The sequence below is a fragment of the Schistocerca nitens genome, chromosome 9 (genome assembly GCF_023898315.1).
Source record: "Schistocerca nitens isolate TAMUIC-IGC-003100 chromosome 9, iqSchNite1.1, whole genome shotgun sequence".
NCBI classification, from domain to species: Eukaryota; Metazoa; Arthropoda; class Insecta; order Orthoptera; family Acrididae; genus Schistocerca; species Schistocerca nitens.
The window spans coordinates 114,310,454-114,328,443 of NC_064622.1; the positions used below are offsets into that span (position 1 = coordinate 114,310,454).

The following is a 17,990-nucleotide window of genomic DNA, read 5'->3' on the forward strand; positions in this document are numbered from 1 at the left end:
TTAGTAGTATCCATGTACATCCCCCCACCACAATTATGCAGAATTTGCTTTTTCTAGGAGTTTGCAAGCATTCTTAGCTGATTTCAGTAATATTCCATTTTGTCGCAACTTTTTCTAAGTGGTCAGTAACATCTTAAATGAACAGCAGCAAAACCTTGGATTTCACAGACACCTTTACATCACTATGATCTTTCCATGGTTGTCTTAATACTCTTTATTTCAGTGGGTGAATACCTATTCTTGAGCATTGCATTGGTGAGACATTTCAATTATGTGTTCAGCAGTTCCAGTTCACATAGGTTTCTTGCTTTATTTGCTAATGTTTTAATAATATCTCATTTTTCCATCAGCGCTGATTTGAATCCTTGTGTAGATAATGTTTCGTGTATATGGGTTTCCAATACATCATGTGTCCCAAGCTGCCATCCTCTTTCTAGAAGACTAGGACATCCCAAAAATGTAATCACCCGTCCAAACCTCTTCCATAGTGAACTCAATCTCCACATTAATCTGATTAAGGTGTGCATGAAAATGACCTAGTTTCTCTCTACACACCTCAATGAGATTAATCCAAAGATTTAGACTGTAAGAAGACCATGCCATAATTTCATGAAATATTTTGACTAGTGTGGCATTTCTGGCCTGATTCTTATATTTTACAAATACTCTAACTACGAGACATAATTTTAAGATGAAAGACACTATCCAAAATTGGTCAGTCTGAGGTAATAAAAACAGTGATTGATCAATATCAGATAACTGTATTTTCTGCAAAGAAGGATTGTGGATTCCTACCAACATGTCCAGCTTTGATATTGACAGTTTGTATTTAGACCCAACAACTTACAGCAATCTAGCTGTAAAACCAATTATCAGTGGTTTAAATGATTATGACAGGAGAATATTAACAATAAAATTTACTGGCCATTTAGGCACTGATCACAGAAGAAAAGTATTTTATCACAGAATCATAATCAGTAGCTCAATTGCAGTGCGTAGAGAGCAATAACGGGAAGAACGGCGGATGGCGGAGAGAAGTTTATAAAAAAAATATTAAAAATGTAATTCTTTCCTAAACATTTTTACAACACTGACCGAGCGAGGTGGCGCAGTGGTTAGACACTGGACTCGCATTCGGGAGGACAACAGTTCAATCCCGCGTCCGGCCATCCTGATTTAGGTTTTCCGTGATTTCCCTAAATCATTCCAGGCAAATGCGGGGATGGTTCCTCTGAAAGGGCACGGCTGACTTCCTTCCCCATCCTTCCCTAAGCCGATGAGACCGATGACCACGCTGTCTGGTCTCCTTCCCCAAAACCAACCAACCAACCAACCAACCTTTACAACACTGAGTTTTGTTTTCTCCTAAAACAAATAAGGGCAAAATTGAACAGAAGCAAGGATAAGAGTTGGATTCTCCTGGGATTAAAGTATCTTATGCAATTCCAAGACAGCATATAATGACAGGTCATTGTAGATGTGTCTACAAGCAACAGAAGTACACATTAATGGCCATACGGAAAATAAAACACATTGCATAAAAGTTTTGGTAGGCACCTTGATGACTAATTAATATGAAGTCAACATATGGATAAGCTCATCAAGAAGCTCAACTCAGCACATCATTAAGAAGCATCTCTTATAGACAGGAGTTTTAACTTACTTAGGATATTTTCACATCCTGCTGTCCCGAGGAATTATCTTTTATTTATTTATTTCCATTGACTCAGCAGTCTTCCAGCATTATGTGAAGCAGCTGATATAAGACATTCCTTCATGCTGCAGTTACTTAGACAGCATGCATACGTTGACAACAAAAAAGATTAACGAATTTTATCTGGATTTCCCGGTTAAGAAAATGCTTTTCCCAGGTGAAAATTCAGTAAACCCCAGGTGGAAGTACACGTTTTTCATGTTAAGTCACAATATACTATCCTTTGGTAATGGTTTTACACACAAGCATAGGACTTCCCAATACTTTAGGAAATGAAACCCAGCAAAAAACAATGCATTTTGGAAAGATATTTCAAGCATAGCAACATGTACACTGCATATTTTTGTACACGTAAGTACGTACAATACAGCTTGGTAACTTCTGAAGCACTGAAATCTAGATTGTGACGTCCCTTCGTCAGCCAATCATAGCTCATGGAATGTGATCTCGCCAGCCACCAACAACATCACTTCATATCATCATCTCGGTTTTCAAGTCATGACAATTCAAACAAAATTCGAAAACTTTCAATTGCAGGGATAGCCATCAAAATCTTGAGAATTTTATTCGAACAGGGCTTGAAATTGAGACGCTTTTATTCAGACATGCTGCCGCAAAAGACTCTTGAGGACAAACATCACTTAAGTAGCACGAACACACAAATAGGGAAAGTTAATGGTTTACATTAATGTACATAAAGTATACGTACAAGAAAAGCTAAGCTTTCACATATAATATTGGTCAAAAAAATGTTTGCTGTTTTTTTCCAAGGGTGCAGTTATCAAGGAACCTAAGAGCACACCTTAAATTGCAACAGCTGAAAATTTCTGACAAGCGCTATTATAAATTTCACTGCTGTGCACCTAACATTTCATCAGTTACCTGGCTGAATATAAGTTCCATCAAGTACTTTGACTTTTCCATAGAAAAGCCAATTATGAGTGAAATTGCTCAAGAACTCACCTCACACTGTTTTGAATGGTAATTAAACAGCAGAATTTGTAATCTATGAAAGAACTAAAATAAATATGAAAAACTAACATTGAAGCTTGGTCTTTTTTAGCATCCATTACTCTTTAAGATATATCAAACAGAGATGTGCTATTAAAATTTTACATAATGGCATAAATGACTGGCCTCCTGGGCCAAAAATTTTTGTAAGTGGCTAGTCCTCAAAGTGTTAAGTTTTGAATGAGATTCAAATGCTCCGAGATTTAAGAAATTCATTGCACTTTCTCACTTGTAACATAATTCATCCTGCTCAAAACGAAATCGACTTTGAAAGTAATACTTCTCAAACCACCATTCACAATATTTTCCTGCATCTTCTTAGAAATGTAAACGCTTGTGACATCACTCTCATCGAAAGCAGTTTCTTTTTACAATGCTCAACAAAAGCAGTTTGTTGTTGTGAAGTCTTTGTCCTAAGGTCTTTGACACATTTTGCTTTAGGCAGACACTTGTGTGTGCACACTGTGTTTGGTTGTTGTAAAGGGCGCATTTTCTTTGCAACTACAGTTTTATTTTGGTGATATTCTCTTGTCCATGTTTTACTGCTGCAGTATTATTCTGCAGTACTGTGCTAAAGTAAAACTCTTTGTTAGGATATCAGTTCTTACCAGTCAAAATGGCAGAAATTTAACTGAAAACTGAAACAATAAAAAAATTCTAGGAATTCTAAAAATTTTCCCAGATGAAAAAATTATCGAGTTGTTCTTGGATTTCCCAGTTGTCCTGGGGCATATAAACCCTGTCAGATGACATCATAGTGACGGGGGATTGATGAACACCTTCAGAAACTGCAATTACTGTTTTTCCCAAGTAACTGAGGCTGGCCTCGAATATAAGCTCCAAAAATGTACACTTTTCCAATAGTCCATTGGGTATCTTAGTTTTATAATCAGCAAGCAGGGCATACATCCTACCAATAGCACTCCCGAGCCATAGAAAACATGCCCAGACCCCAGAATTGCAAGAAATTGCAATCTTTTATTGGAAAAACTAGCTATTACAGCCATTTTATTCCCCATGTTACAAAACTGCCCTATCCACTCAACTCATTGCGGGTTCCATTCTGGTGGTGTCTTCTGGAGTGCAACACAGCTTTTCCATACTTAAATAAGTCCTATACTCATTACCATGCCTCATCCTGTTTTCTCCAGGAATGCCTCTTCTTGCCACAGATGCCTCACAGCATGGGGCCAGCATAGTGTTGTCCCATAAAGAGGCAGGTGACTGAAAATCCTATTGAAAACACTTGATGCTGCACACCCCACAGACTGCAAGCCATTAAAAGAGTTGTTTGGACCACATTCCAACCTTCCAGAAAGGACAGCTCAAAGCCTGCAATAATGGGCATTGTTCTTACTGGCCTACACCTATGACATCTGCTATGCTCTGATGAGCTGCAATGCGAATGTCAATGCTTTGTCCCAGCTTCCAGTGGGCTCTGATCCTGAATTTTACACACAGGAAGCTGTTATATTTCAGCAGGATTCTGATTCTGCATTGGCTCTGCACAATTTTCCCCTTGATGCTACAAAGGTTGCAGCCCAGATAATAACAAATCCTATTCTCTGTACAGTTACTAGGTGGGTTAAGCGTGGGTACCACAGCACATTTTGTGGAAGGACCATGATCTACTCCAAATGTTCTTTGCCTTAAGGGGCTCCGGAAAGGCTCAAAATCATGTAAAGTTCAATTTTTACTTTTTTGCGTTTTCTGAATCTGCAGACTATTACCTTTTAATAGATATGTAATTTATTCAATTCCGAAGACTACAACTATTTTTAATTTTTTTTTGAAATGTGTTCTACATGGGCGTGACCCACTGTGGCGCTGTTAAACTGCTGTCAAATGGTGTTATTATTAACGTCCGTGTTCATCAGGTACATTTTAGTGATGTGAGATAAAGTATGTGTTGTGGCTAACCTGTGATGGTTCAATATATATCGCTGGTCTGATTGTCGATTGTTTCATGTTTATTTACTCTGTCGTTATCTCGAAAATATTCGTAATTAATTCTGTTTCTTGAGTCTCTGTTTTGTTGAAGTATAATAATGAGTAAAAGTAAAGTTATTAGAAATCCTCTGAAGGCTTTTAAGAAATGGAGAAATGTTGGAAAGCCAAAGGTATGTGTTATTACTGTAAACAATAAAGACTATGAAAATCCCCAACATAGCTTGTGTCCCAAAGAAGAAGACAGTTGGTGTAAATATAACAAAGGATTGCTAACTGGTGAAGTGTACACTCATAAGCATAGTCTGCCTCATGCAATAATGGAGGTGATAAAACCTATTTTCAGAGACTTAGCAGCACCTGAACTGTTGAAAAAGTGTATTCACGGAAAAGCTCAAAACCCCAATGAAAGTGTAAATAGTGTTATATGGTCGAGAATCCCCAAGACTATTTGTTGGAATAGAAACACTTCACTTTGGTGTGTATGATGCTGTTGCGACTTTCAATGATGGCAACATTGTAAGGTGCAAGGTATTTAGAAATATGGGAATGAAGATAGGTTCTAACATGGTATGAGCGATGCTTGCTTTAGACAAGGAACGCCTTCGGGCTGCAGACAGGGCTGTAAAGAGTCTAGAAATACAAGCAAGAGTAAACAGGAGGAGGAACAAGAGGAAGCTGGAGGAGGAGTTTGCAGAGGATGAAGATAATCCATCCTATGGGCCTGGAATGCACTAAAAAGTTAATCCAATCTTTGTCGCTCGATTCCCAAAACTTTTATTTTCTCATACTAATTACATGTTTTCTAATGATCTTCCAAACATATTTGTTTCAAACTTTCAGTAAATGTTACACAGTACCTTCTGCATAATTTAACACAGCCTTGTTCCAAAAAACTGTATATTTTTGAATATATAAATAAAAAATTGCAAAAAAATGTTGTGAATTTTCATTACAATTGAAAAAAAATCATCTTTAATAACTGAACTAAAATTTTGTAATCCCTGTGTTAAGTTGTAGCCCATATTCCAATAAATAATCTGTAAAAAGTTCAACTTCCTACCTCAAATACTTTGTGAGGAAAGATGTAATTTATAAGCGTTATTTTAACATTGCAAGTATAGAGCGTTCCGGAGCCCCTTAAAAGAATGGGCTCTCACTCCATGATGGTGTTCTCCTGCTGTAAACAGAACATGAATGGCCTCAGGTCGTTATTACCCTGTCTGTGCTCCATAGCATTTTTGCACTCCTACATGCAGGTCACTGGGGCATAACACACATGAAACAAGTGGCATGCTGACACACAAACTGGTCGGCCACCAACAAGGATATCGAGACCATGGTCCAGTCTTGCGCTGTATGTTCTCAACAACGATCTGCAACCACCGAAGGGTTTTTGTCCTGAACCCTGTTGGGACCTTGGGAGTGTCTCCACATAAACTTTGTTGGTGCTTTCTTGTGTCAGATGTACATAATTATGGTACACACGTACTCCAAATTTCTGTATATCTGCCCATGAGTTTCACAACAATGGTGAACATAACCAAGGCCATGTTGCAAATCTCTGCCACTGAGAGCCTTCGTGCCCACTGTCTCTGACAATGGCCACCAGGTTTCCTCTGCCCGGTTTCCCCATTTCTGTGAAGAGCTTGGGATACAGCATCATTTCATCCCAATCCAATGGGGAGGCAGAACAGGTGACACAGACTTTCAAAGAGAAGTTAAGGCCCCGGCAAAATCCGTACCAACAGACAATGCCCTCACTTGTTCTTGGCCAAGTAAGGCCACCACAAGTGCAGGGAATAATACACATGGCTGCTGGATTTATGAGGTATCCACTGAGGAACTGAGGACCACTTCTGGCGACGCCACCTGAGACAGCTGTGTCCCAGCAAACCACCATCATGCCCCTCTGATCCGCACAATCTGTGCCCTCTGGCCTCATCCGACACAGGTACCTCCTCTCTTCCTCAATTAGTGCCAGGCCCCTGCTGATTTGTTGGGCACAGATTAAGCTCAAGCACTCCCGACTTCCTCTGCTCTAGCACCACCAACAGCATACCTGCCTTGCAGGAGTGGCACGGACTTGGCGGTGGCTGCCCCATGCAGCTGGAAGTCGCCAAGGCGGAGATGCATCACCTTCAGGATTCTACTCCAGTGGTGGTGTCCCGAAACCTGCAGCAGAGCCAGCACAAGCTGGGCCAATTCTGCCCCTTTGTGTGACATCTCTGGGGGGGGGGGGGGGGGGCTGCAATAACGGACTCTGACAGCAAAATGGAGCTATCATAGCTGTCGGAGAGTGATCCCTACCTGCAGCCCTCATAACTGGTGGCACGTGATCTACAAGCTGTCTCTGCATGTGGACTTTGAGAAGTGTCCACACCCAAAAGCACACATTGTGTCACCTGGTGAGGCCCTGTGAGTACTGACCAGCTATAACTGTACGCCCACCTTGCGGAGCAAGTATTCTCTTGTGAGCATTCTTGATGAAACTTTCACTTCACTGGTCAATATCTGTTAATGATGTTTGTTTTGGTTCCGCACTATGCATGGACTTTAACATTAGTTGGCTAATTTCTGTTTTTGTAACATCACTGACAAATTATGTATTATCTGTGTGCTATTGTGTCAGCACATTTCACCTAATAAATTGTCTTGTAATGGCAGACTTCGACAGTGTCCAAAGCGATTCTCATCATTAAGACGATGAGTTTTGTTGAATTTACAGAAATAAACCTCCAAAAATTAGACAGCCACTACCAGTTTTACATAACTGACTATAACTTCTGCCAACTGTAAAATCTGGTAACTTAGAAATTAACAGTTTTTCAGTCTCCTGCCTGTGCTCAGTGAGACAGATCAGATTTGCATTATGAATAACAGTTGAGCAGAAGACTTCTAATGTGAAAAATTCTTTCCTATAGACTGAATATTCCGATAATAAATACATACGTTTTTTGGAGATTTTTATTCTGCAGGGTTTTTATTACAATTCATAACAGGTAAAAAGTTTTTACATTCATTTTTTGCACAGAATGGTAACAAGAGTTATTTTTATGAACCAAAACATTTAAAATTCTTTAAATTGGGCTTTGGTGTTTGCATGGGTCCAATATTCAACACTACAATCTTTCAATTATTTGTTACTTGTCAACCAAATCCCATGGGTGTTGTTCCTCTTCACTAGTTTGCCTGTGGAGAGGCGTCAGACATACAAATATGTTTATTCTTTATAGTTTCCCCAAAAACAGGAACTGTATAAAAGTGCATTCCACGACTGGTGTGGAGGCTTCTGTTCACATCACTTAGTTAAAATTGCATACTGTGAGCATTGCTTCCTAATTTCTGTGTTTACATTTCCATTTTCTTCATTTGCACAAGAGCTGTGAATTAAATAATGTCTGTAGAGTATTTGTACAGATGGTTGTATTTCCAGAATTATTGATTTTAAGAAGTTATGTAGATATCTCAGACAAGGGTCTGACTTATTCTTCACTGTACCATTTGTAACAGTAATACAGACTACCAAATCATTTTGTTGCAAGATGATCTTTTGGGATTTTACATCAAGGACATTTTCTGTTACAGCACCAGGTTTGATAATGCTAGTCAATGAAGGTCTTTATTAATATCTTGCAAAATGTCCATCTGTTAGAAAAGGATGCAACCCTTTTTTCTTACTGACTTTTGTTTTATATTCTGATAACCATCCATATTCAAATCGCTGAAACTTTTATAAAGTTCATTGCCTTCTACACAGAAATAATTATCATCAGTTGAAGACACAAAATCGAAATTTTTTTCTACCACTGAGACACGTTTTACAGAATATGATGCCAATTTAGATTCAGAAATCCTACCTTTGCAATTTATTTTCTCACACACAGACTTTTTAGCACTTTGCTCCTTAATCATGAAACACAATTTATGAAGCTCTGCTTGTAGCTTCAAGTTTTTATTTTTGATATTTATAACAACATTTCTTAAGCCATTCACAATTTACTGTAAGCTTGATATACACTCATTAAGCTTTGATACTTCACAATTGTAATTATTGGAAACACACTTTTTCACAACACAGCTGTAACTTTTTCCTCAGCAACTTTACTTGCTATAAACTTTCAGCCATCTTGCCAAAGATACATTTATTTTGAGGCACGGCACTAAAGCAAATAAAGTGACTGTTCAACAGAAGTGAGCAGTAATAATATTGTGTGAAATAGATAACCACACATTGTACAGAAGGCCTTTGAAGGATCTTCGAATTCTTACATTTCTTAATACCTCCTTTTTCTGCAAGAGGATAATGGATGAGGTGATGGTACATATCCCAGTATAACTTACTTTTTAATCTATATTTTTTCATCACTAATCACTTTATTTAATTTATATGACATTCGAGAGGTAATGCGATGAAAATAAAAATAATAATAATAATAATAACACATGCATTTTCATGAAGTTGTAGTGAATTTCATATGTTGACTATTTGCTAAGTGTAATTAAATTTTCAAGGATAAGGGACAGGCTTGGAAAGCCCAAGTCAATCCTCAATAAATAACGATGTGAATGACATTATTCACAATAAGTAATATAGTAAGTCACAGTATGCCAGATACAAGAGTAATGGATGATTACTTGTCGGGTGTGCTCTCGTAATCACAGAATGTTATTTGTCATACATACATGGAAAACATAAATCGAAACTTCACACAAACACACATGGTTCTTTTTCCATTATATTTCTTCTCCAATGTCATATAAATTAAATAATATGACCAGTGATGAGAAAAAATAGATTAAAAAGTAAGTTATAGTGGGATTTGAACCGTCGCCTCACATGTTTGTCTTACAAAGCTCGAACGCTAATCACTTGACCACCATGAACTCTACGCAGAGATACAGAAACAACATGATAAACACGTAAAACTTCTCTTGCGATTTTCTCGGAACTGCAAGGGTAGTGCAACCTACTTGCACACTGAATTGTTTTAATGGCCTACTAAATGTGTAAAATGTCTGAAGTTAATCTGGGATCCCAATGACATGGCCTCCCCTTGTTAGTTACCACAATGTATAACTTTTAAGCTGGCTGTCCTTTGGAATACTTCATTATCCATGACAAAATGCACTTGAATTAATTTTTGGCTGAGTGTTGTGTACCAGAAAGGTTCAGTGTGGGCTCTTACTTGAATTTTTATAAAGTGTGGGCTCTTACTTAAATTTTTATAATAGATAAAGCAATGATCAATTTGAAGTATCCTGCATCATTGTAGCCAATACAAAACTTTAATAATTCCAATCAGAATTCCAAAGGAACACTCTTGCCCTCATGTTTGCTCTACCTTTTCTAGAATACAAAAGATGGTTTCTTTCCTCACACTTGTCATTACACTTTCTGAAAGTAGCTCATGCTCCTTGAGAATTCTCCTTTGTACCTAGCTTCTTTGCTGTGTTTCCCCACTCTGAGGATAAAACTATATACAACTGATCTAGAAATTCTCTTATATCCCCTTCTATCTAAAGAATTGTGAGAAGATTTTTTTCTTAGGAGATTTTTCCTTTGGCATTTGTGATCATGGCATGAAGAACTGAATTTGAGTAACTATATTTACAGAAAATTGGGAACAAAAAATTGTGTGCTACTTATCTAAATAGCACTGAATCATTGCCCCATATAAAGTTTTACCTAAAGCAACACCAGCACAAGCTGGAAGTACACACTGAGATCATAAATTATCTCTATCACTTCTGAAACACACTACAGAGATTTTTAATGCACAGTATGAAATTACTTATTTTTTATCCACGTACCTGGTTTAGGACCCCCATTGATGTGCTTCTCATAATATTTGAATTACTGGAAGACGCCTGTTTACTGCTGTGTCGTGGAAGAGTCCTCGTTCCTGACACAGGTTTATTAGCTTTACCTGAAACTGTAGATGCAAAACTTAGGATTATCATTTTATATAGTGTGTTGCAGCAAACAATTAAACAATGATTTGTATTGTCAGTATATATGCAATATGTATATTATGTAAAGCCATGAAATATTTAAATATTTTACCTCAAAATTGGGCCTTTAGTTCATCAAGTCATTCTAAATATAATTATAGTGTGCTAAAATGTTTTCCTAAGAAGTTTCTCTTACTAATACAAATCCCCGAGTGCCTTCGAGAAGTTTAATACTTCCTACCATAGTACAAAAACTAACTTAGCCACTCATAAAGCGAATGAATCTTATTGGCTGCCAGCAGTTAATAGAGGGGAATGTACTGAGCAGCTGAAAATTGAGCTACTTTCCTATGTGACGAGAGCTATAACCAGCAAACCTGGTTTATGGCACATGATTCCAGTTGCAGGTTGCCTGTATTACAGCTTGAAGGGGCAAAAACTTTAATTTCCAATATTTCATTCAATTATTGACGGGACCTAAAAATTTAAAATGGTCTCATACTCTACTCATTAAGAGGTGTAATCTTATGTTTAAGGTTTAACATAATAAGACAAGTACCACAATTCAAAAGTCTTGAGGCAAAATAATTCACTGATATCAGACTATATTCATACAGTATTTGAGAATGAGAGCACTAATGACCTGCAACAAATCTTACACACATTTTCAAACCATTTTTAATTTTTTCTAGCTTTTGTGTTTAACATAACATATTTAACACATTAACTCATTTTTAAAGGAATCACAAGTCTGATGTTAATTCATAAATGGAGAATTCGTACATTTTTTAAGGAATTAGGTGTCTACGGCAGTTTTAATAGCTCTTTAACAGTATTTGACCATTTCACAGATTCCAACAACTCCTTTTTCCTTTCAACATATACATTGGTATTCAAAACTTAAGGAGGACAGTGACTTTCACGTGATGTAACACTGCCAAGTAACATAGCTTAATAAAACTTGGACCACACATAGAAAGAACTGGTACAGTATAATACAGAAGGCAACAAACAAATAATAATTATCCTGAAGTCACTGTGAATCATAATAGGCCCTAGACATTACAAATGGCAGGACACGATTCTTAATAGGGTGTGCGATCACAATGGACGGCAATGTATGCTCTACAACATGCTCCATGCTGGCAACAATACTGGTAAGGACATCTTATGGTAAGGTGATCTATTCCTCCATAACCATGGTTGTCGACTGCTGGATTGTCTTTGGTGTACGTGAATGTGCTGCAATATGTCTCCTCAATGCATCCCACATATGCTCCATGTGATTTAAGTCACGGGAACAAGTGGGCCAGTCCATTCACTGAAAGCTCCTCCATCTTCGCAGTTCAATGTGGTTGCGCTTTGTCATCCATAAAAATGAAATCAGGGCTGCATGCACCATTGAAAAGATGCGTATGGAGAAGGATCACACCGTTACAATAGCATTGATAGGTAAGTGTTCCATGTTCAAAGATTTGGAGGCCAGAATGCCCATACAGCATTATCCCTCTCCTATCATAACACCTGCACCACAGAAATGATCATGTTTGACAGTGTTCATGAGTGCATTGCGTACCCTTAAATAGCACGAGGTGGGGGTAAAAGTAGTGTACCCAGGAACATTGTCAAACATGATCATTTTGGTGGTCCATGTGTTATGGCATGGGAGGTATAATGTTGCAAGGGCGTAGTGACCTCAATGTTCCAAAATGGTTCACTCACCAGTCAACATTATAGTGACACTTTATTCCTCCTGTTTACATCATTTCAGGAGTGCATTTGGCCCCGACTTCATTTTTATGGATGACAAAGTGCGACCACTTCCAACTACACAGGTGGAGCAGCTCTTTGAATGAGTGGATGGAATTGCTAGCCCATTTCCCTGGCTTTAATCCCATTGAGCACATGTGGGTTATGTCTAGTGACAGATTGCAGCACATCCACTTGCTCCAGTGACCATCCAGCTATTCTCAACCACGAAGGTAGAGGAATGGAATGCCCTGGCACAAGAACTCCATACCAACCTTGTGGCCAGCATGGGAGCACGCTGCAAAGTAGTGACCAAACACCCTATTAAGAACCATTTTCTGTCTTCTGTGACATCCAGGGGACCATCATAAATCACAGTATACTTACTGTCTTTGAATACAAGTATCATTTCTGTTCATCTCCTAGAGTATTTGAGCTATGTTACTTGGCAGTGAGACATCATGTGAAAGTTACTTTTGTGCTTAAGTTTTGCACACCAATGTATTTTGACTCTCTACAGATCTGTGAAGATTTTTATTCGAAAAGGGGTTTCCAGAACACAAAGAGTGAATGAATGAAAAAACAAATACCTTAATGAAATATCTTTTCAAACTACTTTTCATAAAATACATTTTTATGATTTGTTACGTAACTGTGCGCCATGTATTTTTCAGCTGAATGGTATCTTTACTCACTTCCTGTTTATTCGCTGCCGTCCTGGAATTTCCATTACTGTAATATTTTTTTACATTTATTTTCACACATTAGGTTCTAAACAAACTATCTGTCCGTAGGTGGTTTGTTGTAACTGCACTTCTCCATAAGGTGAAAAAATGGAGTGTTCATCAGAGAGAGAAAGAGAGAGAGAGAGAGAGAGAGAGAGAGAGAGAGAGAGAGAGAGATATCAATCGCTGCCTGTAATCATTTTCCACCACAGACTAATATCCGTAAGGTTTTTTTTCCAGTTCTTACTCCTGACTGTTTTGTGAGTCCTCACACTTGTACATACAGACTTTAACTCATCATAGACAGAAAACTTTTTCTCTAGACTTCACAACTCTGGCACCTCCACATAGAGTGCCAATGACAATGTGCAGTTATTAGATCAAAGCTTCATTTTCTGATGACTGGCATACTATCAGTATTTGTTACTGCCGCTGCTGCTGCTGTTGTTTGCTTAGAAATTGTGAACTACTCTGTGTTATTAGCATCTAAATAGACAAAGAGTTTGAATTTTCATTTTCAAGTATTTTTTAAAAACAGATTGTGTGAACAATTATGACAATGTAAAAAGGACAGCATTATTAACATATTAGACTCTGAAATTGCTTTAACATTAAAAGCCAGTAAGTCACATAAGAGACTTGCCATATTATTTCTTGGAACTGGGTTATATAAACTATTTATAAAACAACATTATTTATACACTAATAATAAAACTAAAAAATAATAAAAATACTCCAAAACAAACAGATCTTGCATCGGAATGTCAGTTGGTTGGCTTGAACATGAACCTTTCCAAAACAAAAGTAATATCCAACAAATGGGTCCCAGCTGGAGATGTGAAAGTCAAGGACAGTCTACTAGAAGAGGTCAGTGAATATGTCTACCTTGGCCAGATTATAAATATGAAGGGAGACATAAGGCCAGAAATCTATCAACGCATCAAGCTTGGCTGGCAAGCATTTGGAAAGAATTCAAAAGTATTCAGATCAAAAATGCCAGTAAATCTGAAGAAAGCAGTATTTGATCAATGCATTCTTCCTGTGATGACGTATGGCTGCGAGACATGGACACTGAACTCATTCACAAAAGGGAAACTTAGGACAGCACAGAGAGCCATGGAGAGATCAATGCTGGGCTATACAGGAAAGGACAGGAAAAGGGCAGATGACATCTGGTCTGTGACGAAGGTTAATGACATCTTAGAGAGAGTAGGTTCCTTGAAATGGCAGTGGGCTGGCCACGTTGCAAGAAGAAAAGACAACAGATGGACGAAGCTAGTACTGGAGTGGAGTTCGAGAGAGCACCGGAGGCCTAGAGGAAGACCACCAGACAGATGGGACAAAGACATCAAGAAGATTGCTGGTAACACCTGGCAGAGAACTGCCCAAGACCGTCCCACTTGGAGAAGACTTCTGAAAGCCTACCTGAATCCACGACTCGAAGAGGCCACATCATCTAATGATTGAATTGGCTGATGATGAATAAAACTACAGTAGTTATACACTAATAATAAAACTACAGTAATTATACGTTAATTTAATTATGAAACCAGAGTAGTTTGTAAAGAAAATGTTTATATTCTATGTTCTTGAAACAGTCTGTTAAAATAGAAAGTATCTTTGACTGCAACATAAGGTGCACAGATCAAAAGTTAATGCTGGACCAGGACTCTAGCCTGGATCCTGGCTTTTTGTGGGCAGTACTCTTCCTGACTAACTTGTCCCATTATACCTAACAACTTCTAGTCTGTTGGTACCTGTTTCATACATTACAAACAGTGTGAGAGCTATCCTGCAGCCCTTGCTGGTCTACCGTTCCTGGGAAATAGGAGAATGGCTCATCCCTAGCCCAAGGACTTGCCTACATTATAAATTTTCACTATACGGCCCAGAGTACATTGTAATGAAATACAGTTTCTCCCAGGACTACAAGACCAGCAAGACAGAGGGAAGGACACCATGGAGACTAGAAAGTAGGTATACACTGACAGATTAAAGTTTAGAGAAAAACTTCAAGTAATGCTAGATGTGGTAACCCAGGTTACCGAATTTACGGCACCAGTATCTTGCTGGTCATGAACACAACAAGATGTGAGATGCCAGCTCTTCTTGTTATGATTCAACTCTCCCATGTGGCATCTGACAGCACAGATCTGGCCATCAGATGGCAGCACAATCAAATAGCAACGGCAACATCGCATTGAGGTCAGAGCATGAAGCCAATGGAGAGTGTGTTGAACTAACAACCAATCTATTATAATCCCATTGCAGAGGTCTCTCTTCCTCATTCTGTTACTGTTCATTCATGTCTTCATTTGACTCCGCTCTCAGGACAATTGCTACTTATTTGGACGCAGCTTATTTATGTACACCAATTTTGTATGAAACTTATAAACTTGTTCTCATTAACACATCCATTTGTGTGTGTTACGAAACAAGTGGCAATGAGTTCAGTTCATTACTCACATGTGTTTTTCGCTTCCTTTCAGACTGTTCTTCATTTACTGCAGCAGCAGCTAGAAGCCCAATGTGGTTGAAAATGGAGCAGCAGTAACACACCATCATGTTGGACATAGTGTTGACAGGCCTGTTAAATAGCCTCAAAGTTTGCTTGACTATCAGCCACCTTTCTCCTCCTATGAGAAAGCTGCTGAAGACTGGGAATTGCATGAGAAATGTTTACAGCAACACTTTGTGGTCTTCAAGGTAATATATATCTGCCATTAGAGAAAATGTGTTGTTTTCTGACTGCCTATTATCACAAGCATACCCGTGTTACTTCCACAAGAGTGGAGTTTCATCAATGCAGGAAGCAACCACTTCAAACCTATCAGACATGGACTGTGGAGTTGAAATGTTTAAGTTTAAAGTTTCATTTCATTACTGCCCAGTCTAAAGAAACTTACGCAGATACTGCAATTTCAGGTGCTATTATTAGGTCAGCCCCAAATAATGAGGTCTGCCAATGGGCACTGCAGTTTGAAGATCCCCTCCTTAGAAGAGGTACTTAAGATAGCACAAGCATTTGAAGTTTCCTGGCCTGTGGGCCATCAGATTGCTGGGCTAACATGGACCTCTGTCATTTCTGTACCCTTCAGAAGCAGAACTCACGGTGGTATATGACATTCAGTCACATTCCGCTCCATACAAAAATGGCTATGGTGGACAAACTTCAGCAAGCCCCTGCCTTCCTGCCCAACGTGTTTTATTCAACATGACCAGCCAGCCAGCCCTCAGCACTGGGCTTCTTGCCATCACTGTCGAAAGAAAGGATGGAGTCCAACTAAATGTCGGCTCCAGCTGTGACTTTGAATTCTCAAGCTATGCACATTAATGCTGTTAGCAATGAATGTGACAATCTTGCAACTGTTTCTACCAAACTGTTCATCAATATGTGTATAATGGTATGCCTCTTCTATTTCCGGTCAATAAGGATGTGAAGGCATCGCTACTTAACTCTAACACTTACTTGTGCCTCGCTTCTCCTCCACTGTCTGCTACTTAGGGCCATCTTGTCAGTTCCTTTCTGAAAAATTTGTTTGGTTTGCGTGCTTTCATGGCATTAGGATTCATTGTCACCAATTCGATACATTCAGTGTCTGACCTCGCGCCCTGTCAAGAAGGGGGCGCCCTGCACACCTGGACTGTGTAATACCACAGATTACAGGCTGCATACCACCTTGAAACCCACATTGAGATCGCATTTCTTTCATGCCAGGCCTGTGGTGTTGGCATTTTATGACCGAGTAAAATAACAACTAGATTGGCTGACAGCATTAGGTGTCATGCGAACCATTTTGTTCAGTCAATTGGCTGCACCATCGTTGATTATTAAGGAAGCAATAGGCAAGTTCCATCTTTGTGGCACTTTCAAGGTGGCAGACAATAAATTCATTCACCACCCAGAAGAACTCATGACAAAAATGGTGGCAAGGACAGTATTTTTCAAAAATGGATTTGTCAGGAGCATTATTACAGCTACCGCCTGATGAAGAGTCTTGTCAGGTCCTTGTTGTCAATATGCCATACAGTCTCTACCGGTACAACACTTTAGTTTTTGGAGTCACCAGTGCTCTGGCCCTTTTTCAACATTATTTGGAGCAACTCCTGCTAAGAAACCTTTGTTGTATTAACTACCTTGACAACATCGTCATCACTGATCTGACAACTGAGGTCCATCTTTGCAACTTTCAGCTTTTGTTTCAGACATTGCAAGATGGAGGTCTCAAGTGCAATCTGGATCAGTTTTATTATTTCCAACCTACCAGTAACTTCCTGCTGAGTACCTGAGGCACATAATTTCTCATCAGGGGGTACAGCCAAGCAATAGTCATATTGTGACTATTGAGGCACTCTGTCATCCTGCTACTGTGAAGGAGCTCCAGGCAGTTTTAGGCAAAGTCACATATTATCATAAGTTCCTGCTGCAGGCAATTACAGTAGCGTATCCTCTCAATCAATTACTCAAGAAAGGTGCATCATTTGTTTGGACTGCCTGTAAATAAGTATTACAGAAACTGAAAGATGGTTGTGTTCCACCACATGCCTGACCACAAACGAGCCCCGTCACCAGCTTCTTGTGGCTACGGATGAATCTCAATATGGCATAGAGGCCATGCTGTCTCACAGTAATATAGATGGTTTGGAACAGCCCATTGCTTTTGCATCGGAGGCACTTAATGCAGAACGGAAGAATTACTCTCAGACAGAGAAGGATGGCATCACCATTATTTATGCTAGCAAAAAGTTTCAGTTTCATGTATTTCTACACAGCATCAAGTTTCACCTAGTGACTGAGCATGCATACTGAAGTTTCTCTTTTTAGTTCCACTGTGCAACTGCCAAATAACACAGCCCACAGACTTCAATGCTGGGCCCTGTTCCTCAAT

General features: G+C 38.9%; 1 protein-coding gene across 3 annotated transcripts in view; it reads right to left on the reverse strand.

Annotated features, from left to right (window-relative positions):
• LOC126202929 (mitogen-activated protein kinase-binding protein 1) overlaps nucleotides 1-17,990 on the reverse strand; it is a 939,171-nt gene that overhangs the window by 17,463 nt on the left and 903,718 nt on the right. For all 3 annotated transcript variants that reach the window (XM_049937023.1, XM_049937024.1, XM_049937025.1), the window contains exon 25: nucleotides 10,487-10,608. In XM_049937023.1, coding sequence (XP_049792980.1) covers nucleotides 10,487-10,608 — 122 coding nt within the window. The remainder of the gene's footprint in view (nucleotides 1-10,486; nucleotides 10,609-17,990) is intronic.